Source organism: Mustela nigripes, chromosome 9 (assembly GCF_022355385.1).
Source record: "Mustela nigripes isolate SB6536 chromosome 9, MUSNIG.SB6536, whole genome shotgun sequence".
Lineage (NCBI taxonomy): Eukaryota > Metazoa > Chordata > Mammalia > Carnivora > Mustelidae > Mustela > Mustela nigripes.
In genome coordinates this window covers 12845598-12867627 of record NC_081565.1, presented here as the reverse complement: position 1 = coordinate 12867627, position 22030 = coordinate 12845598, and the positions used below count along the sequence as shown (strand labels likewise).

General features: G+C 55.2%; 1 protein-coding gene and 1 long non-coding RNA gene across 4 annotated transcripts in view; one reads left to right on the top strand and one right to left on the bottom strand.

Annotated features, from left to right (window-relative positions):
- The window catches only part of DAB2IP (DAB2 interacting protein), a 186078-nt gene that overhangs the window by 9636 nt on the left and 154412 nt on the right, over nucleotides 1–22030 (top strand). The window contains exon 1 of one of the 3 annotated variants that reach the window (XM_059410883.1): nucleotides 10939–11074. The exons of 1 other annotated variant lie outside the window; for it this stretch is intronic. In XM_059410883.1, coding sequence (XP_059266866.1) covers nucleotides 10972–11074 — 103 coding nt within the window. In that variant the 5' untranslated portion in view covers nucleotides 10939–10971. Of the gene's footprint in view, nucleotides 1–10938; nucleotides 11075–12093; nucleotides 12297–22030 lie in introns of those variants that run through there. One more of the 3 variants, XM_059410891.1, reaches the window with a different exon arrangement.
- On the bottom strand, nucleotides 9187–11961 carry LOC132024455 (uncharacterized). Its single transcript, XR_009406245.1, has 3 exons — nucleotides 11846–11961; nucleotides 11238–11315; nucleotides 9187–10152 (listed from the first exon to the last, which is right to left on the bottom strand). It is a non-coding gene; the product is annotated as an uncharacterized LOC132024455 (long non-coding RNA).

The window sequence follows — 22030 nt, the reverse complement described above, 5'->3', positions numbered from 1 at the left end:
ACTCTGAGTGTCCCATGTGCCTAGCATCCCGGGGAGAGACAGGAGGGGCTGTGTCTGTGCTATGGGGGGTGGGGGCTGGGGTCTCCACTCACCTCACCCATCCATTATGTAGATGAGCCAGCTGAGACTCAGGAGGGCCAAAGCCGCAGGATCTGATCCAGACGGCTTCTGGAAGGGGCAGCTGGGGCGGGTGTGGGCAGCAGCGGAGAGCCCCCATGGGCAGAGGGGCTGGAGAGAACTGAGATTTAGGTAAGTGGAAGGCAGCAGCGAGGGCACCCCGACAGGGGCTGAGGTGGGAGTGAGTGTCTGGAGTGTCCCAGCCTGAAGCATGGCATGGGGGGTTTTAACCTCAGGTGGGGCCTCTGACTTTGGCACTGGTGCCTCTTGGGGCTGGAACACTGTCGAGTCGGCTGTCCTGGGCCCTGAAGGATGCCCAGTAGCATCCCAGGCCTCCCCCAACCAGTCGCCAGCAGCATACCTGCCCCTCACCCCAGGACAAGCTGTGACAACCAAGAATGTCTCCAGACATTGCAAACTGTTCCTGGGGGATAGAATCCCTTCTGGTTAAGAATCAGTGCCCCAGAGTAAGCAGGAGCCCTGGAAGGGAGCCAGGGAGGGACAGGGTCCAAACTGCCACTGGCGATGGCCTGCATGCCTGCCCCGGGTCCCGGACCCTCAGTGCCCACTAGTTCAGCCTTATCCTGTGGCTGACCTGAGGCCAAGTGAGTGCGGATGCCAAGACAGGTGCCCAGCTGAGTGGTGGAACAATAGGGCTTGTGTTTGGAGAAGGAAACTCCTCCTCTCCCACCGCAGCATGGGGGGTGGGGAGGCAGTGATCCAAGAGCCAAGAGGGGCTGCAAGGCTGGAGCAGGGGCTTGTCGGAGCCAAGAGTAGGATAGAAGGGACTAGAATGGGGCGGGGAAGCTAACTCCCTGCCTGGGCTCCTGTTCACAAACAGAAACCCTAAAACCAAAGCATCCCAGCCAACTGGGATGGAATTTCCAACTTTCTAACCCATCTTGACCCCATGGTCCTGGGGCTGAAGGGGTCAAGGGCTGCATTCCAGGCTGGGGGCCTGGCCAAGGTGGGGACTCCCTGCAGCCTGAAAGCCCTCTTCCCTCCTGTGCACATGCAGTGTCTCCGAGGGAAGCAGGGCTCCCTGGAGGGTGTTGAGGGCAGGTGGGAGCTGGAGGGAATGAGGGGGAGGAAAGCCCCATCGTCAGGGTCTACCCCTTCCCCAACCATGTATGCAACCAGAGGATCTAAAATGTGCATCTGATCCCTCTTATGGCTCCGTAGACTGCTCGACCCTCAGGAACCAGCCCGCCGCCCTTAGGACAGCCTTTCAAGGATGCTTTTCTCACTCCACCTGCCATTCCCCCACCCCCCCCCCCCCCCCCCCCCCAACCACCAAGTTCACACTTCAGCCATGTCGAGTGATAGCCAGCCTCCCCGGCCTCTCTTCTGAACCTGGAACGCCCGCCTCCTCCCAATGCAATGTGCCTTACCTGGGCTAACTCCTACACATACGTTGGTGCCCAGGGGTAACCAAAGCCTCCAGGAGGCATTCCCAGGCACCATGAGTGTTGGGCCTGGTGATTGGGAGCACTGATTCCTCCAGAACACAGCTGTCCCTGAGCATTTTAGAAGGAAGGTTGGGGGGGGGGTATTAAAAAAAAACAAATACGTTTTTAGAGAAGGGGCAAGACAGAAGAGAGGAAACAAATAGACATAGACAGCAGTGGGAGGGGAGTGACCTGTCTTCACGGCCACCGGGGAGTGTGCCTGGATGGGCTGGCCCCGCAGCCTGTGCAGAGAGGCACAACCGGGTCTTGCTGACATGCCACTCTTGGATTCGGCCCCTTGATGCCCCTAACAAGGCCGGACAGGTGTTCGGGGGGAGGGGCCCACCCTGCACGTCGTTGAGTATTGCCAGCACTCAGTGGAGCTCAGATTCCTTGGACCTACGTCCAGACCAGTGGTTTCCCAACCGTCGAAAGAGTCCTGGGGTCCCATGGAGATGCCAAAAGATTGCCAAGTAAGAGAGACTCCCCGCCTTTGCCCCAGCACAGCTCTGCCCAGAGCAGCTGGTTGTCATCTAAATATTGGCTTTGCCTGAAATTTTTCATTCGAAACGAAGGTTCTGTGGCTCCACCCGTTTATAAAGAACCCACCTCCTCAAAGAGCCGGGAAGGCCCAGGCCCGGTGAGGAGCAGAGGGGCCGAGGCACGTCGACCTCCTGGCCCTTCTCGCGGGAGGGCTCGACCCTTGGCTGGAAGCCTGAATGTGAGCGAGTGATTGGAATCTGGAAGTAGGTTTTGTTTGGTGACAGTGAAGGACAGCAAAGGACACTTGGTTTCTGTGGTGGGGGTCGGGGTGGGAAAGAGGTACCGCTCCGGAGTGGAAAGGAAAGGGCAGAGCTGGGCGGTCGGTCCCTATGCTCACAGTTTAATCACGACTTAACTCCATTTCCTCACTTGACCTTGGCCAAATTAGCCCCTTTTGGAGACTCTGTGTCTTCCTCAATAAAATAGGACGACACTCCCATACCAGAGTTGTTGGGAGGGGTGCACGAGAACACAGAGGAGGGGCTCAACAATTCCTGGTGGGCTCAGGATTCTCCCTGGTCCATGAACTCGAGGGAGTTCACAGTCCAAGGTTCAAATCTCAGCTACGCCCCTTACTAAATGTGTGACTTGATGCAAGTTAACCTCTCTGCCTAGGCTTTCCCATCTGCAAAGTGGGGACCGTAGTCGCACCCACCTGCCTCACGGGAAGTAATGACTGTATAAGCACGAAGTACCCAGAACAGGGCTGCGTACGTTTGCTATCAATAGTTGTATTCAAGTAACAGCGGAGACCAGGTCTTGCAGAGGAGAGAGCCCAGAAACGGAGTCAAGGAATCAATGAGATAATGAATGAATACGAGAAAAGTCAGGGCCCCCTGCAAATGCCTCCCGGTCCTCAAGACACCATTAGTGGTGTCTTCCAGCTGCTGCTCTTGGCTACGACCTCGCCGCCACCCCGCTCCCTGTGGCTCAACCTCGCCCTGCATTTTTCTGCAAACCCGTAGAGGTAGGATTCCCATTCTGCCCCTAGATGACTTTGGGTGATAAAGAAGTAACTTCAGCCTCTTTGAATTGAATCTTCTCTCCAGAACGTGTAACAGACCTGGAAATTGGAATTGCCCTGGAGCTGATTATTCTGGGAGGGCACCTCCTGGCATTAAAACTAAATTAGATCAAGGTACCTCTGTTATTAGCAAAATAATTCCCGACGATTACAGAATGCGGCCATGAATCCTGATGGCAGGCGAACTTCAGGTGACTTACTTGAGACAAATAACGGTGCGGAAATCACAGGCTCATCTCATCGCTTCTCTGTAGTGTTGCAGTCAGGTAATTATGCTAATGGTTATAAGAAATCACCTTCTGTGGTCTGGGATTGGGAGGGCTTGAGGCAGAAATGTGTGGGGTGGAGATTACCTGCTTCGATCCAAAGTGGCCAGGCGCCATGTTTGGTGCTAAAACGGGCCATTTCTGGGGAGCTGGTTTGGTCCCTTGTCAACCAGGGGAGAAACCTGTTATGCGATCGGAATTGCAGGGGCTTCATTATTCATCTCTTTTCAGATCATCTTAATATAGGAAATTGAATTTGTCTAGGTTCCACTGTTGGGCATGGCAATTCCGAGAAGCAAATTAAGCTGTAAAAGCTCAGGACCTTTGCAGTTGGTTCTGTTCAGCTAATGTGTATCTGTGCCCACTGGGTGCCAGGCTATGATCTAGGCATGCCCAGGGAGAACATGCCAACATTTGAGAGTGTGTCTGGTGCTCTCAGCAGCCTGGCAGAGGTAGTATGGTCCCCAGTGCAGAGACAAGGAAACGAAGGTTCAGAAACATGAAGTGACTTGCCAAAGGTCCTTCTGCTACTGATCGGTGGACATGATTACTTCCATTCTCCCAGAGAAATCTGGGAGGCTTCCTGGAGGTGTGGACACGGGGAGGGCATAGTGGGGAGGCAGAGGATACAGTGTGGCAAACACTCAGAGGCAGGAGATTAAAGGGGGTTTTCAAAGGTGGGAGATGGGATGGCTGAGGGTCACGCAGTAGAGGACCCCCAATGACAGCTGAGGGTTTGGATGATGGAGGGATACCACAGAATCCGTTCCGAGCATACCAAGCTGCAGTTTGGTGGGGCCTACTACTGGGCTGCTGGCAGGACCAGGATAAGAAGGTGAAATGGATAATTTGGGGGATAAGTATGTCCCAAATATTGCATAAGACAAACGTGTACTAAAAAATCATTTAGGGGCGCCTTGGTGGCTCATTGGGTTGGACCTCTGCCTTTGGCTCAGGTCGTGGTCTCGGGATCCTGGGATCGGGCTCCGCATCGGGCTCTCTGCTCAGCAGGGAACCTGCTTCGCCCTTTCTCTCTGCCTGACTCTGCCTGCTTGTGATCTCTCTCTCTATGTCAAGTGAGTGAATAAAATCTTAAAAAAAAAAAAAAATTCATCAGTTATGTGAAATTGACATTTTATTGGGCATCCTGGCTGTCTTCTGGGTATCCTAGTCCAGCTGGGCTCCAGGCACAAGCTGTTTCCTCTGCCTTATGTGACTTTCCCTGGCGAACTCCTATCCACCCTTTAAAGCCCTGTGCTCCTTACTATTCCTGTGGCAACATTTATCATGCACTCTGGTCATTGATTTCTTATGCAATTCTAATATCTATTCCTCCTTTGAGGAACCAACCTCACTTCCAGCAGCATAAGGAAAAAAAAAGTTAAGGTCATGACTCGCTCCACTTCTGGACCCCATCCCTACCCCCAACTGCCTCCAATTTCTGTTTCTGTCTCCGGATGAGCCAGCCTCTCTGCGCCTCCTGAGAACCTGCCTGCTTCTGTGAGTAGCAGTCACCTCTCTCATTGGCTCTGGCAAAGTCACAGGGTCTCCTGGGTCCCTCCCACCGGTGGGATACTCAGCAAGTGCTTCCCTTTCTCCTTGTCGCAGGGTGGGTTTCCGGGGGAGCCGGCTCAGAGACTGTTCTGAGGCTGGTGGCACCTGGGGACAGAGGGGCCCGCAGCGAGGCGGGGCAGAAGGAAAGAGGAGCTGCCCTGCGTGGGGTCTAGGGAGGGCCTGGAGCAGGGCTGGCCCTCCAGAGTTGTCCTGGGTAGTGTCAAGGGGCTCAGCCCTCAGTTGATCCATCACAGGACGCAGGACACCCTAGGAAAGGAGTGTCACCTCGGGTCGCAGTGGTTTCCTTTGGCAGAGGCCGCCCCCAAAGGGAACTGAGAGCTGAGGGCCATTTTGTAACAACCTCCACATGCCTGGGGGAGTGAGTCCTGCATTCTGGAAGAGGGGGTCTGGGCGGCATGTCCCAGCATCTACCAGTCCCCCACCCCCAAAACATTCCAAGCTCCTGGGCACAGCATTCAGGCCCCTCCTGCCCCAGCCCCACCTCCTTTGCCTCCGACCTGTCTCGCAGCCGCTTGCTTGGAGTTCCCAGGGCGTGCTGGGGGGCTTCACCTTGCCCTTCTCTTAGCCTGGGCTCTTCCCTCTTTGTCTGGCTCGTGTCTCTCTCTGCTCTGTTAAGACACGCTCTGAGGTCTTAGAAGTCTCCTTAGAAGACTTTTCTGGAGCCACTACTGTGGTCCACCAGCCCAGCCCTCCTCCCGCACCCCACAGCCACCCACCCACCTCCGGCAGTCAGGAGCACTCTGGGAGCTCCTCACGTGCGGGTCCCAGGGTCCATGAGCAGCCTGGGCACTCCGGGAACTCTCGGACGGCAGAGAGGGTGTGCCAGAAACCACAGAGAGGGAACCATGGCTTCCAGGCCGACCACACCGGGCAGGGCTGTGCCCCTTGGAACAGTGCCGCCCTGGGAACCAGAGCCTTTCTCCCTTTCGGGGTCATCAACTTTCTTCCACGCACAGTGTCCCACTCCAGCTGCATTCTCTCGAGGTATCTAAATCTTCAAACACCCCAGAGCTGGAGTGAGGTTTGCACATCACCGCTGTAGCTCCCTGTGACCTCAGTGCCCCGCAGGCACACAGGAACGAGCTCCCTTTGGTGTCCTCCTCTCCTTCCATTCACAGCACCCCTGTCCCGAGTTCCTGGGGGTCTGGGGCTTCATCACACGATCCATGCTAAGGCAGACCTTAAGCTGGGCAGGATTCCCACCTCGCGTGGTCATTTGCATGGGACAAAGTGGCAGCAGTAGCCCACGTCCACATCACCGGGGTAATATGACGTCGTCCAGTGTGATCTGGATCAGAGGATCGGCTCATTAGTTCAGAAAATCTCATCTGAGCCCATGAAACACAGAGTGCTGTTCTTTTCCAAGGACCGTACTGCCCTGCCCACTTTGTGTATTTGTTTCTCCCACGGCATGTAACACTGGCCAGCTCATCTCCTAGGGTGTGGACCATAAGCAATTTGCCATCCTGTATGTCGCCTTGATGGAAGCCCCCGACAAGAGGACATATGTAGATTTTGCGTATATGCTGTAGACGATGTATTTGGTAGTCTCAGACGCGTCCCTGGGGAGGGTGCCGCAGGCTCTGTCGCCCCTGCAGATGGAAGCTGGCAAGGAAAAGACGGGTCCAGATTGAGATCCCTGGGCTATGTACGAGAACAGATTGGAGGGGACCAGAGTGGACGTGGAGAGACGGGGAGGAGGGCTGCGTTTCTGAAATGCTGTGCAGCCCCCACCCCAGGGTAGCGCAAAGGACCGGAGGAAAGAGGACCAGAGGCACTAACCTGGGGCACACTTCTGACCCTCCCACCTCCAGGGCGGACTCCCGGGTGCTTGCTTTTGTGCAAAGCCAGGGGACACTCCCTGGCATTTATTTCTAGCCTCCTTCTTCGGTGGTAGGCAGCCCAGTTGGGTCCCATTCACCTTCCCCCGCAAATATCTTCCTCTTGGCCAATAGTCACATAATTGCTACCTGTTCCCAAAAATGGGGTCATGCATTTTGCCTCTATTACCTCATTGACTCTTCATGAGAACCCCTTGCAGTCAGCCCTAGCCACCGTCCTGGCTGTGCAGACACAGAAACTAGGGCTCAGAGGGAGGTAGCAGCCTGCCGCTTCTCTTCCAGCGGACACGTGGCTCAACGGAGAGGGGATCCCAGGTCTCTCTGACCCCAAAGGTCACATTGTATCCTCAAAACACTCCATGAGGACCAGGCATTCCATCTGCAAAGTGGGATTGCTCTCCTTTTGAGAGTCTGACATGACCCTTTCTTGTCTGTGAGCATTTGGGTCGACTTGCCCCCTTTATTCATTCATCCAGCCGTCCTAGGCCAGGCCTTCTGTAGGTAGTCAGGCTGCAGAGATGGATCAGACAAGGTTGGTGACAGGGGGGAGCTCCCAGTCCGCTCAGGGAGGGCACAGAGCCATAACCAGGTGTCACAGGGTACAACGCAACAGACACGGACAGCGGGGTGGGTGGATACAGGGAGAGTCGTCTGCCTGGAGAGTGGAAGAGGACCTCACAGGGGTTCCCCACGGGCTGAAAGGCCAGTGCTGGATGGCAACAGAAGATAGGGCAGGACGGATGCTCTAGGAAACGTTAACAGTCTGTGCAAAGGCACGGAGGCAGGACAGAGGCTGGGGGGCTTGGGAGATCCTGTTGTATAGAGTGAGGCAGTCTCCCCTGACTGGGACTAGGGAACACAGGATCCCGGGGGAGTTCGAGGAACAGGCTGTACGTGTTCTCAAGTCTTACTGAGCATTTCGCCGTGAGTCAGACTTTGGTCTGATCACTTCACAGACACGATGGTCATATTATTGAAATGAAGAAACTGAAGTTCAGAGCACGACTGCATTTTATGGGGATTTTGTGTTTTATCCTCTCCTGCTTGTTCTGTATCTTTGAAAAAGGTTCTGAAGAGTAAAACAAACACCCCTGACCCAGGTCAAGAAATAAAACCTTACCAATATCAACAAAGCCCCGTCCCCCGACCCTTCAGGTCTCCCTCCCTGCCCCCCGCCAGGCAAACGCCTCACTACATGGTGTATTCATCATTCCTCTGAATTTCTTCAGACTGTTACCAAACATGTGCATTCCCAGCAATATGTGGTATCATTCTGTTTCGCATGTTTTAACAATCTCTAGGAATGCTGTCTTCCAACGCGGTCTTCTCCAACGTACTTCCCATCCCCCCCCCCCATCAACTTATGATCCATAAGGAACCCCCACCAATGTTCACAGCTGTACAGAATTTCATGGATTGGTCCACCATTTCTTTGTGCCTTCTGCTGTTGGACATCAAGACTGCCTAAGATTCATTACGAGGGTAAACACTGTGGCTGTGAGCAAGTCCCAGGTTTATCCCAGAAGCCAAGTTCTCTGGGTCACTGGGGTATGTAATGCCATCTTCAACGTTTCTAGACACTGTCAGATTATTCCTCAGAATGGGGCACTCATTTCCCCTCCCCACCCCCCCGGTGCATGAGAGATTTCCCTGTGCTCTATATCTTCACCCACATTCTGCCTTCCTGCCTCTTTGGTTTTGGCCAATTGCACAGGTGTGCAAGGGTACGTCTATGGGGTTTGACTTTGCATTTCCCGGATGAAGAGTGAGGCTGAATGTCTTTTCATATGTTTATTAGCCATTCATGGTTTCCCTTCCTCAAATTGCCTGTTCATACATTTTACTCCATTTTCTCTTGTTTCTTTTGAAAATTGATTTGTAGAAGATCTTTGTATGTTTTGGAGATTGTGTTTCAAATATCTTCTTTTGACAGACAGGAATTTTACACTTTTTTTAAAAAAAAAAAAGATTTTATTTATTTATTTGACAGAGAGAGAGAGATCACAAGTAAGCAGAGAGGCAGACAGAGCAGAGAGCCGGATGTGGGGCTCGATCCCAGGACCCTGAGACCATGACCTGAGCTGAAGGCAGAGGCTTAACCCACTGAGCCACTCAGGCGCGCCTTGAATTTTATACTTTTTAAATTTTTTTTAAAGATTTTATTTATTAATTTGACAGAGAGAAATCACAAGTAGACGGAGAGGCAGCCAGAGAGAGAGAGGGAAGCAGGCTCCCCGCTGTGCAGAGAGCCCGATGCGGGACTCGATCCCAGGACCCTGAGATCATGACCTGAGCCGAAGGCAGTGGCTTAGCCCACTGAGCCACCCAGGCGCCCCATTGAATTTTATACTTTTTAAAAAAAAAAGATTTTATTTACTCATTTATTTGAGAGAGAGAGAGCACATGAGCTGGGGGAGGGTAGAAGGAGAAGAGGATCCCAAACAGACTCAGTGCTGAGTGGTGGAGCCCGTCATGGGCTTGATTGCAACACACAGAGATCACGATCTGAGCCAAAACCACGAATTGGAAACCCAACCAATTGAGACACCCAGGTGCCCTGAATTTTATCCTTCAATTAAGTGTATCAATCTTTTCCTTGATAGTTTGTTCTTTTGAGGTCTTTTTTTTTTTTAAGATTTTATTTATTTATTTGACAGAGAGAGAGAGTGAGCACAAGTAGGGAGAGCAGCAGGCAGAGGGAGAAGGAGAAGCAGATTCTGGGGAGCCTGTTGTGGGGCTCGATCCCAGCACCCTGCAATCATGACCTGACCTGAAGACAGATGCTTAACGACTGAGCCACCCAAACGCCCCAGCTTTTGGGATCTTTAAAAAATCTTCCCCTATTACACAGGTTCTTTGTGTTTAAGTCTTTAATCCACCTGGAATTTTTTTTCTTAATGGAAGGTGTGAGGTAGGGATTTCGTATCTTTTTTCCACAATGTGGATATCCAGTTACTCTAAAAAACATCCTTTATAGAGAAGCCCACCCTTTCCCAGTGACGTGCAGCACCACTCTTGCCGCATACCAGGTTTCCATACATGTGTGAGTCTATTTTGGCAGCCCTTGTTCTGGTCCACCACCAGCCTCTTGGTCTCTCCCTGGGCTAGTACCACACAGTCTAGCTGTACCTTATCAGGGCTTAGCTAAGGCACACCTTCTCCCTTGAATTAGAAGAGCTAGTGGCTTTGTGAGAGCAGATCTCCATCTTCTTCCTCTTTGAATTTCTTCATTTCTTGTTCCTGGGGCATGCCCCTCAGGTTTTTGTTTTTGTTTTGTTGTTGTTGTTGTTGTTTTACAAAGCCTTTCTCAGATGCTATCTCTGGGGCTTCTCAGACTCCTTTTATGCATAAAGGAAACAGGCAGAAAGGTGAGAAGACTTGCCAAGGTCATACAATCAGAAGGTGTTGGGTGAGGCTTTCTGTAGGATATCGAAGCCACCCCGTCCATCTATCCCATCTTGCCTAGGCTCTGAAGACCCTCTGGCTAATCTGATACGGGATTTTCACTTTTCCTTCTTTCAGGAAAGTAGCTCCTGAGTCCCGGGAGTGTGCCAGATTCTGTCGGTGCTGGGGACCAGATCGCATTGCTGGGGGGCTCCTCCCAGTGCTGGACACCAGTAGGAAGGGTGGGCATTTTATGGGAAATCGGCAAAGTCTGCAGAAGGAAGGCAGGTGGAGTTTCCGATTCGATTTAAAGAGCCCCACGCTGGGCGTGCACTTGGGGCCCAGGACTGCCTTCAGAGAGGACGCCGGCTTCCCGGGGGAATTAGAGGCGTCCTCCCTCCCGCCCGCCTCGAGAGGCAGGAATGCGAAGGATCAGCTTTCAGCAGAGCTGCGGCTGCCTTTCCCGGGAGCTCCCGGTGCAGGCCCTTCCCGAGCGGCCGAATTAACTGGTTCTGTCTGTCCAACTGGGAGAACAGCTCCAGCTAAAAATAGCGCCCTGCCCTGCGCTGGTCGCCGGGAGCCGGGGCCCGCGACCGTGGGAGTCCGGGCCGCGACAGTCCAAGGAGCCCGGGGAGCCCCGGACGCCCCACCCCGGGCCTGGCCCCGTCCCAACCCCCGAGGCCGCGGCGGAGGCCGCAGGCACAGCGCTGTCCGCACAGGTGCCGCCGAGGGTGGAAGGCCGGCGGGCGAAGGAGCGGCCCCGGCCGTGCGGGATGGGAGCGGGCGGCGCGGCCTCCCGCGCGCTCGCCTGGGCCTCCCTGCCCCTGCTGGGGCCTCCGGCCGGCGCGCTCTGCGAGGACACGCTTTGCTGCCGAGGTAAGGCAGGGCGGGCTGCCGGCGTGCTCTCCCTCTTCCCGGCACTTGCCGGCGCCTCTTTCTCCTTCCCCCACCCCAGGTCCGCCGCGGGGGGCGAGCGAGGGAGAACCCAGGCGTCGGCGCCGGGCGCTGGAGGGGAGCCAGGCGCCCTCCGCAAACTCACCTTTAGTTTGAAAAAGTCGCCGTCTCGCCACCACGACCGAGAAGGTTTTGTCTCCTTTTGGCCTCTCAGTCTTCCTATCTGGAAAATGGAACAATAGAATCGCCAAGCTTTAATATGTGTTGTGACCCCAAGAGAAGTTGGGGGGCCCGCTGCAGCAGATCGCAAGCGCCCTGGCGAAGTTTGCCCGAATCCAGACAGGATTCCCGAGGGTTTATGTTGGTGGGAGGGCTGGAAGCGCCTTGCCTGTGACCTTCCCTCACCCTGCCATCCGCCCAGAGCTCTGCACCTAGCATCAGCCCGCGGCCCCGCCGTCGGAGCCCGAGGCAAGCTCTCTGCGAAGTTTACGGGGTCAGAGGACGCGCGAAAATCCTTGAGGGAGAAGAGGATGTGGAGTAGAAAAGGGGTGAACCAAGCAGAGTCGCAGTCCACTCCTCAAACCTGTACCCCTATGGTCCCCAGGCTAAAGCCAGGATTTTGTCTTTGACATCCTAGGGGTTGGGGAGCGAGCGCAGTCCGGGCGCACAGAGGGCCTCCGCACGCTGGAGGAGACAGCGGCGCGCTCGACCCGGCCGGGTCGGGGTTGGGGTTGGGGTGCCCAGCCTAGATACCGGGTCCAAGCGGGGAATGGGCGGACGGTGCCGAGAGCAGAGGGGATCGCCCTGTTCAGTCTGGCAGTGTGGCCGGGGCGAGGTGGTTTGTAGTGGGGTCGATTGGCCAAACAGGTGCGCCCCCGCCCCGCCCCTCCCCGCCTCCGCTCGGTCCCGGCCGGGCGGGCGGAGCTGCGGGTGGCGGGGCCTGCGATTGGCGGGGCTGGGCCGGCCGGGTGGCCTGGGGGAGCCCTGCTGCCAGAGCACCGCGGCGCAGGCGGAGGCACGGAGCCCGCCGGAGTGCGCTCCTGCCCGGCCCCGCCGCCTGCTTGGCCCGCTCCGCCTGCCTGGCGCTACGGAAACTTTCCTGCGTCCCCGCGACTCCGCCACCTCGTGACCCCGGTCCGGCGTGCAGCTGGGGCTCCGGCGCTTTCGGGATGGCAGAGCACAGTGGCCCCGCCGGCGCATAGAGGTACGAGCTGGGGCCCCCGCGCCGGTAGACGGGGGTCCCCGGAGCTTGCAGGGGTCCCAGAGGCACTTGAGGTTCGAGAGGATCTGGGGGACCTAACGGGAGGTATGGGGGTATCAGACTGAGGAGTGGGCTGCGACTTTGCTTTTCTACCCTACAGTCCCCCTGTGCCGCCAAACGGCCTTTGCGAGGTGCGTTGACCCTTTAAACTTCCCAGGGCGCCCTGCCTAGATCATTGGATCCTTGGGGGGAGAACCGCGCGCTCTAACAGGGAAGGCTCCCCGCCCCCGTCAGGGGCCTGCAGCCCGCAGGGGTTAGGGCGGCGGTTTTCTCCAGCCTCCCCACCGCAGCGCTTCCAGTGGTCTCCCCAAACTTAAGACCCTCCTCAGCTCACCCTGGGGGCTGGTGGTTGAACAGCAACTCCTCCCATCCCAGAGCCAGTCACCCCGGGGCACCCAAGTTTGAGGTGTTGTTTTGTTCAACCAGTAGCCACTCCTCGGTGTTGAGGGGGCGGGGTCATTGAAGAGAGGTCTGTTTTTGGTTTTCTGGGCTGCCCTGACCGGTGAGCTAAACAGGTCCCTAGGAAGAGGGACCAAAGGAACTTAGGTTCCAGTTCCCAGCCTGGTGGAAACGATTGGGTTTTCTGGTTTCCAGATGCTCCATTCTTCTAGAGCTGTCTGGCTTGAGTCATACGGAAACTGATCGCCCCCCCCCCCCTTCTGCTATTTAGGGGTGAAATTAATTTTGATTCGAATTTAATTTTAATTGAGGCTGGGTGAGTAGGTAGCTTGTCACCTACACGAATCATCGTCTTTAACATTATTTCTCCTCTGTCAAAACCAAACATCTTTTCTTGACCTAAGACTATGCAGCCAAGAGTTCAAACCAAATCAGGCACCAGCTCTGAGGCCCAGAGAACTTGGGTGTAAAACCCAGTCCTGCCACTCACTAGCTGTGTGTTCTTAGGGAGCTTACCTAACCTCTCTGAGCTCAAAGGTCTCACGCCAGGGGGAAGTAGTGAGAATTTTGAAAGAGAAGGCATGGAAAGCACGTGGCTCATAGGACAACAGCCTTGGGCTCCAGTCCATATCCCGGAGCTTGGGCCCTCTCGCAGCCTGAGCCACCCAGACCCCATTGTGCCTCAGTTTCCCCTCCACGCAAAAGTTGATATGAACCAGCCCCCTCTTAACCAGCTCTTCTGAGAGAAGTGCACAGATGCACATATCCTCTGAGGCATATGATTTCAGTATGTTTGCAGGCCTCGGTTTAAGACAGACCCATCCATATCCCTCCTTGCCAGGAACTACTCAGAAGGCTTTTGCCTTTCTATCTACCACTGGCCTCTCTCTATCCGTTTTGGATTTGTGGAGGTAAAGGTTGTAAAGAACAGGACAGTGCAAATGTCCAAATTAACCAGCATTATAGGGAGAGGGACTGACCTGTAGACCCTAACCCAAAGTCACCTTCAAGAGCACCAGGCCACCCCCTCCCTTCTTCCTTCCCTGATATGGCATCTCCTGGTGAACATCTCGGTGTCTTCTTAGCCGCCATCCTCTAGAGACAGCAGAGTAGGCAGCTGGTTTCATGATAGGCCAACTCTAGTCTGATAAATTCTTCCAGTTTGGAGCAGAGATCTGTGTCCCCATTACTTCTACCCACTGGTTCTGGTACAACCCTTTAGGTGTCTCTTCCTGGCTCAGCGTTGTCCTGCAGTCCCCTGGTGCCTGGTGCTCGGTTCCTTCCCTTAGGCATTTGATACACGGAACTGAGTTTGACCGTGATGGTGACACCGTTTTTTGAGTGTTTATGACATGCTAGGTCCCGTGCTGAGCGCTTTGCACATTATTTCCTTGCATCCTTAAGACAACACCTTGAAGCCGATTCTTTTCTTGCTCTCATTTTGGTTTAGAGAGGTCACGAAATTTGCCCCAAATCATACAACCCATAAGGAGCCAAGGTGCATCCCAAACCTGGCATCTGCCTTTGGAGCCTGCGCGCCTACTGGTCCTTGTTGTCCTGTGCTGGTCCGTGTCATGTGCGCCCACGAGTGTGTGCACGTGTGGGTGTTCCCCCGGCCTGTGGTGAGTGCAGATGGTGTTTCCTCACAACCACCTGGGGGCACCTGTTAAAATGCAGATTCCACATCTCCACTCCAGGGCTAGGCAGCTGCACTTCGAAAAATTCGCAGAGCCGTTCTCACACACTGCACAGTCTGGGAACCTGGCCTCTCAGGTGTGCTTCGGGAGAGACGTGGGATATGGGTCCCAAGTGATCTAAAGTCAAGCCTTGGCTCTACTCTCTTCAGCTGGTTAGTTTTCCTTTCTGGGGCTTTCTCCCGATTGTAAAACGGACAGGATGTTATGCCCACTGGTGGGGCGGTGGCTCTCTGGGTGGATGTCAGGCATTACGGGGAGGCCCTTGGAGGACTGAGGCCACTCCTGCCACAGGAAGAGGAGTGTGGCAGCAAGCCTGTGGCTCCCAGGCTCCTGCTCACCCCACCTCCCTCCCCTCAAGGCCTGTGACCTCTGCTTTGTAGAAGGATTAGTGCACCTTGGGTGAGAAACTTGTGCTCATGTTTCTTAGCTGGGGTGGAGAGGCGGGCAGGATCACACCCCCCCCCCAAACACACACACGTCCCCTTCATCCTCCATGGCCCCATGATGACCTCAGTCAGGAGGAGCTGGGGGACCGCTTGGAAAGGGGAGAGGGGTAGGTCTGCTAGGCGTTTATCTGGGTTGTAAATCCAGTCGCCATCCACCCCTTTCCCTGGAGGGCTGCTCTGCCAGCCGATGGGCAGTTCTGGGGAGATGTCTGACTTAGGGCTGGCTGGGCTGGGCTGGGTTGGCTTCCGGGAGGGGTGGAGGGTAAACCCGTAGTCTGCAGTGGTGTCCCAGTCCTGACTGCCTCGCTCGGCAGCACACAGGGCTCTCGTTCCACCTTGGTTCTGTTGGATCCTGCTGAGAGCTCGGACTTCCCGAGCACCCATTTTATGCCAAGAGTCGCTAGAGTCCAGGAAGCTGCAGTGATACATCCCAGACTCTGATGTCTGCATGCGTAAGGGAAGGTGATAAAGTCAGAACTCGAACCTAGGCCCCTTGACAATATCATAGGCCTTTTGTGTGCACTGTATCCGACATACCCTGGTTCTACCGCCCCACCTGGTCCTGGCTTCGGTGCAGAGCCCTCCTGGGGACTTGAAGATCTGTCTCCTGGCTGGGTCACCATTGGGCCGTGTGATCCTGGGCAGAGCTGGTCATCTCTTAAACTTTTAGTTTCCTTGTCTGTAAAGGTTGAGGCGAGGGGGTCTGGGGGATGGTCAGTGACATCGCTGAGATTCCTTCCCGTCTCGATACTCATGGGTGACTCTTTTCTTTTCAGCCTTTCTGGGGAGGGGGTTCCGTGACGGGCTGGGGGCAAGTGAGATGTTGGGTTGGGTTGGAGGGGTACACTGGCTTATTGTGAAACCAGTCAACGAGGCTCTGTGGGCTCATGTCCAGGGGGCTCAGGGAGCTGGGGGCGGGGGCACGGGCAGCAGGAGGGAGCCCCAGGTGTGGTCAGGGTGCTCACCTCGGGAATGAAACCGTAATCAGCACTCTGAGCATTGCAGGGGGGGTGATGATGGCTGGGCCTGTGAGAGGGAGTCGAGCGGGAGCGTGGGGCCCCCTCAGCCCAGCAGAACCCCACCTCAGCCCCTCAGAGCCTTTGCTGAGAGGCCAGGTTGGTGTGGAGTGGTCTCTTGCCTCCCTCCCAAGCCACCACGTGTCTCTCCCCTGGGCATCCCCAGCATTCCTTGAGGCCAACCCCTCCCAGCTGGGGTCTGTGCCAGCCTGGCTAGAGGCTCACTCTGGGGCAGAGCGGCCGGCTCAGGGGATCCGGTTGCCTGTTCTCCACACCCGGGGGGAGCCCCCAGCAGCCTGGCTTCCTAAAGCGGGGTCTTGTTAATTCCCGCCTCCACCAGCCTCCTGCCCTCAGCTTCCCTGCATCCTGTTTCTTCCTCCCTCCCTGGGTTGGGGGGCTCCCTGTTACCCACCTGCAGGATCAAACCCACGTTCCGTGCCCGCTCCAACTCCTCTCCCTGCCTCTTCTGCCTCTGCTCTCCAGGCTGCCTGTCCCGGTCTCTGCCCGTGACTCCTGGATGTCCTTCTCTCACGGCCACTGCTTCACTGCACCAATTCTTCCTGCCCCTCTGGGTCTGGCCCAAATGTCACCTCCACTTGGTCTCATCACTCCACTAAGGGTGAGCCCTCGCGCTGTGCAGGCCTGGCGTGTAGCTCCTTCCAGTCGCCTTGCCTCATATCTAGTGGCCGGCTTGCCTGTCTTCCAGATGGGCTCTGAGCTTCTTAAGGGCAAGTCCCGGGCCTTACTTCTCGTCTCAGTGCCCACGGAGCGGGGTGGAGGCTGGCCAGGGCCTTCCCTGGTCTAGTAAAGGTTCATAAAGCCTTGTAGGGTTGGACTGACTTGTCATTGGACTTGGTTTTTCTGTTCCTGCCTCAGAGCATTTTTTGGGAACCCTTCTTCCCTGTGCAGACCGCCTGGGTCCTGTGTGTGCTCTGTGCTAGGCTGCCTGCGGGGGAGGAACGAACCCAGCGATGCCTTTGGTTTGCGGAAAGACTTCCCTGACTCCTTTGGACTGTTCTTGATCTGCTTTTTTAAAAAAAAAATCTATTCTGCTTTGTGGCATCAAAGACAGAGAAGCCCGGAGAAAGGTCTGAAAAGGGCACATCGCTTCCTGCCCGCCCTCCCCCTGCAACCCCGCCTGCAGGCTGAACTTCGGGTCTCAAATGAGCATTGCCAAGATTCTTTAGAATTCCCGAGGGAGTGTGTAAAGTATTTACAGAGGGTCCGTGGGGTCGTTGGGATTGTGCTGGGGGCTCACAGATGTGGCTCCAGAGGCACTTAGGGGTCACGTGATTTTTCTAGGGTTGTACCGTTATTTGTGGTCAGAACCTTCAGGGAAACTGCCTGTCCCTGAGGTCAGCGAGGGTTGCTAGTGCCAGGAGAAGGCTGACCAGCTTGAAACCTCTCTATTTGGAATGAGGCTTTTTTTGTCTTTGAAACTCGTGTGTTGGGGTCCCTTTCTCTGCTGGTATCTGCTGAGAATGAACTTAGGCAGTGGCAGGTGGGTGAGGTGTGTCCAGGGAGAATGGGCAACGTCCTTATGAACTTGATCCATACCCACAGGCGGGCCAGGGACTGGGGAGGTGTTCTCTCTCCCTGAACTAGGAAGCTCCCGTCTCCTCGCAGGTCCCAGTGGCTGATTAAAGACCCATCTTGGAGTGAGGTCCGAGGGATGCCAGGGGTGCCCGGAGGAGGGGAGACGATCGAGGGAGATTGGTAATGGTCTGGTTTCCCGTTCCCATGCTGCTCCATGCTGTTCCTTTCTGGTCGGAGTCTGGCAGGGACTTTGAAGTCCTATGGCCTCCCACAGAGCCTTTGTTACTAAACATCCTACTCACGTCCACCTTACTGGTTTACCTGCCTCCAGCCCTGCCTCTGCCCTCAGACAGAGCATCCTAGCCCAGGAGCCCAAAATCCCAACGCTTCTGGGGGAGGCTCGCTGGCCCCCGGCTCCTCAGAGGGCCAGGAGGGAGTGTGAGGGTACGAATGTATAATCCCCCCCAGCATGGCTGGTGACCCTGTCTGGCTGTCACTGGCTGGAGGATCCGTGACAACCGAGTCCACCAGGAAACAGCTATTTGACAGGGGCAGCGGGGACCCAGCCAGACATCAGGGCAGCTGGCCCCATCTCTCTGAGCCCTTCCCGGCAGAGGTGAAGCCATCAGAGCTGGCGCTGCTTCCGGGAGGAGACAATTCCCAAAGGGCGCTGCCAGCCCCCCTGATAGGGATCTGAAGGCGTGTGAGGGATTTGTTTTTCGGCCAGGATGTGGGGAGTTAAAAATAGACATCCTAATCCCTTGGGTTCGGTGTCACACTTGAGGCTGTGCAGAGCCCTTTGGCTCCATGAGCTGGCCGGCGTGGCTCGCGGCTCTGGCTCGCGGCTCGGCAGCCCGTGATGCAGGCAGAGGTCGCGCCTCCCGCCTTGTCGCCTTGTCGGTGGGCATGTGGAGGCAGGCGCCGCCACACTTCCTCGATTGAGCCTGTACCTGCGATCTGGTGGCTGAACCTCGGTCTGTTCCCTCTGTCTGCCTTCTTTATTCTCGCAAGGAGCCCAGTGAAAGTCCAGAAGTCAACAGATGACAAGAGGAAAGGGGGTCCCTCAAACCAACAGGCACAGATGATGAGGAGGATGATGATGGTTTAACTTAAATGCAATGAGTTAACATACGGTGTATTCTTAGTGTCAGGGGTAGAGTTTAGTGATTCATCAGTTGCCTATAACACCCAGGGTCATTACATCACATGCCCTCCTTAATGCCCGTCACCCGGGGACCCCAGTCCCTCCCCCGCCCGCCTCCCCTCCAACAGCCCTCAGTGTGTTCCTTAGAGTTAAGAGTCACTTCCGGTTTGTCCGGGGGCAGATTATTATTATATTTATTTATTTATTTGACAGAGAGAGATCACAAGCAGGCAGAGAGGCAGGCAGAGAGAGAGAAGGAAGCAGGCTCCCCGCTGAGCAGAGAGCCTGACACAGGGCTCGATCCCAGGACCCTGAGACCATGACCGGAGCCGAAGGCAGAGGCCTTAACCCACTGAGCCACCCAGGCGCCCCCAGGGGCAGATTATTAAGCGAAACAGCAAGGGCAGTGGGAAGCCCGAGGACAGATCAAGGCCCCAGGGTCAAAGGCTCCTGATGGGAATATAGAACAGGAGGGCAGCAATGCAGGGGTGGGTGGGGGCGGGGCAGGGATAGGGGTGAACAGGTCCCCTTGGGAGCCCAAACTGAACACCTCGAAGGCCATAATAAGGAGTGTGAACAGGACACTGTGGGCAAAGGGGAGGCTTAGAGGCTCCTAGCACACAGCAGCTACATGCTTCATCAACAGTGCCCGGCAGTGGCGGGCTCCCCTAGCTTGGCTGCAGAGGCATCTTCTGGCCTGTGGTAGAGCGGATTTCAGAGAAACTCCCAGAAGACACCCTGTCCGTCTCCACCTCTCCTGGACCCTGGCACCGTGGAAGAGGGGGGACCTCACTTCCTGCTGCCTCGGGGTTCTGGAGCAGCCAGCTCTGCTGCAGAGTCTGTATCTGGGTTTCTCGGCTTTTTCCTAGTTGTAATCTAGGTTCTCCTGATTGCCTGTCTATGCCATGGTGGGAGGAATTAAGTGAGAAGGAGGAGGCGTGGGCTGAAGTTCTGGGGGAAGGCTCTTTTCCTCTCCTGTCTGATTCCCTGGAATGCTTGATAGGCTGCTCTGATCTCTGGCACTGGGCTCCTTGTTCCTGACCAGCCTGCAGACCACCAGGACTGGTTGTCTCTTCTTCACCTCCTCCCAGCCCTCTGACCCCCCTACCCCGACCCCCTAATCCCGCCCAGCTTCTCCTGCAGCTTGCACCGTCCACTCCAACAACAGTGGCTTCTTTCATGCACTGTAGTGTCCACTTCCTCTAACCTGTATCTTTATTAGCTCTAAGCCAGGGGTCTCTGGTGGGCAGGAAGGTGGTGAAACCAGATCCAAGCTGGATGGACCATTGGAAACCTGTAATCCACCCATATTAGGGTTGGAAAGACAGAGGCCTGAGTTTGCTTATTAAAACTGTGTGAGAAGTTCATGGCAGATCTGTGACTCGAACCCAGATCTCCTGGCCCATTCTGGTCTTTGGCTGCAACACGGCCCTGCGTTTCAAAGCCACTTGGATTCTCAACTCCAAGAGCGGGGATTCCCAGCTCTGTGTGAATCCCAGTCTCACAGCCTTGGCTCCTCCTGGGGCTCAGAGCCAGCAGTGCCAAGCCCGCGGGTTCCCAGAGAGGGCTCTTGGCGTCGGTGTTGGCTTAGTCAGAGGGATGAGGTCACTACTCACCTCTGCATGGAGAAGGGTGCCAAGGTTTGGGAACTTTCACTCTGAGCCACTTGTCGAGTGTGTGTGTGTGTGTGTGTGTGTGTGTGTGTGAAAAACAAACCTGTTGGTTGGGGCTTTGTACTTGGCCTGAGAATTGCAGATGTGGGGAGGCCACGGGGCCATGAGAGCTCCTGGGCTGGGCCCTCTCATATTCCTCAGTGGCTCAGTGTTGAGAAAGTTCTTGAACCAGGAGCCAGAACATGGTGTTAGTGTTGCCTTACACTGACTCTGTGCAAGGTGCAGGACCTGTCTGGGCTGTAATAATGATTCCCAGCAGCCCACACTTACTGAGTACTACCCCAGGCCAGGCGCTGGGCTCAGGACCCAGGACTTTCCAATATTAGCACATCTGGTTCTCACGGTAGTCCCACGAGCTCCTGTCATCATTTCCTGTTTGCAGATGAGGATACTGAGGCCCAAAGAGAAGTGACTTGCTTAAGATCACCTAGCCAGGAAGGAGCAGAGCTAGAGTTTGAATGAAATTTTTCACCACCCCACGGCCCGAAGTGTCCGGCACTGTGCTTCTCTGCCCTCCAGCTGCTGTGAAAGTATAAATATGAAGAAATTAGGTGTGATTAAGGTGATGAGGAGCAGAAAGGGGGTAAATGAGGAGTCTTTTTCTACTTGGACATCATCCCTCATGTTCCCCCTCTAACACTGGCCTTGAGCAGTCAGAGGGGAAACAGAGGAGAGCAGGTATGGCTGTATCCAGGGCCCACCAGGGAAGGGCACATTAGAAGCCATGCTCTCACAGACAGCCAGTCCTGGTCCCGTCTCTTTCTACCTCCTTTAGCTCTTGGCCTTTTCGATGTTGGTGTTAATTCCATTCCTCTCTGTCCCCAGAAGGTCCCTTGAAGGATGGGCAGTTGTTGGGGCCATTTCCCTTTGAGTGGAGTGACCAGTGAAGTGTTGATTCAGACCGGGGGGTCTGTGTTGGCTACTGAGTCCTGGGTTTGGAGTGGGAGGTGGAGGCAGAGCCAAGTAGCTTGTTCCCACCCCAGAAGGGCCTGGTCTTACAGAGAGGCCAAGGGTGGGGAGTGGTCTGGGACCCCTGAAACTGGAGTCCTGGCTGGCTCGCCTACCAGCTATGTGACTCCGACAAAGCTACCTCACGTCTCAGATCCTCAGTATTTTCATCTGTAAATTGGGCATAACAACAATACCTGCTCCTGAGGGTGTTGTTATGTTGAAATTAGGCATGGAGCTGAAATCCTGGTCATGTGCTAGTGTTTCGTTAGGACTCACCACTATTTGCGCTGTGATCCTGAGGGCCTTCTCCGTCACACTGGTCTTGGGACACTCTGGCCTGTAACTTTCCAGAACTTACTGTCTCTGGTGAAGGCAGTTCTGGGTGTGGAGAAGTCTGAATGAAAGAGACTATATGAATTGCTTATTTATTTCTCTTGTAAAGATACACAGCGCCTCAAATTGCCCAAACAAAAAGGTTTTCGAATATGGGCTTTTAAGTGAGCCACAGTGATGAATAGAGACAGGGGATAATAGAGGAAAAGATTTCTTTAAGGCACTTGAAGTTTTATCTTTTGCACGGCGTTCACATTCCGCTAGAGCTTGTTTCTGCCGTTGAAACCACAGGGGCGCGTGTTTGTCGGAACAGACTTCCCTGGCCAAGGTGGAAGGGACTCGAACCAGCCTGAGGTTCTGCTTTTCCTTCCCTCTCGAGAGCCTCTGGGGTTCAGTCCTAGAAAGAAAGCGTGCCCAGTCTTTGGAGAGCCCACAGGCTCATGTGTCAGGGAGGGCGAGAAGTCAGGGAGGCTTCCTGGAGG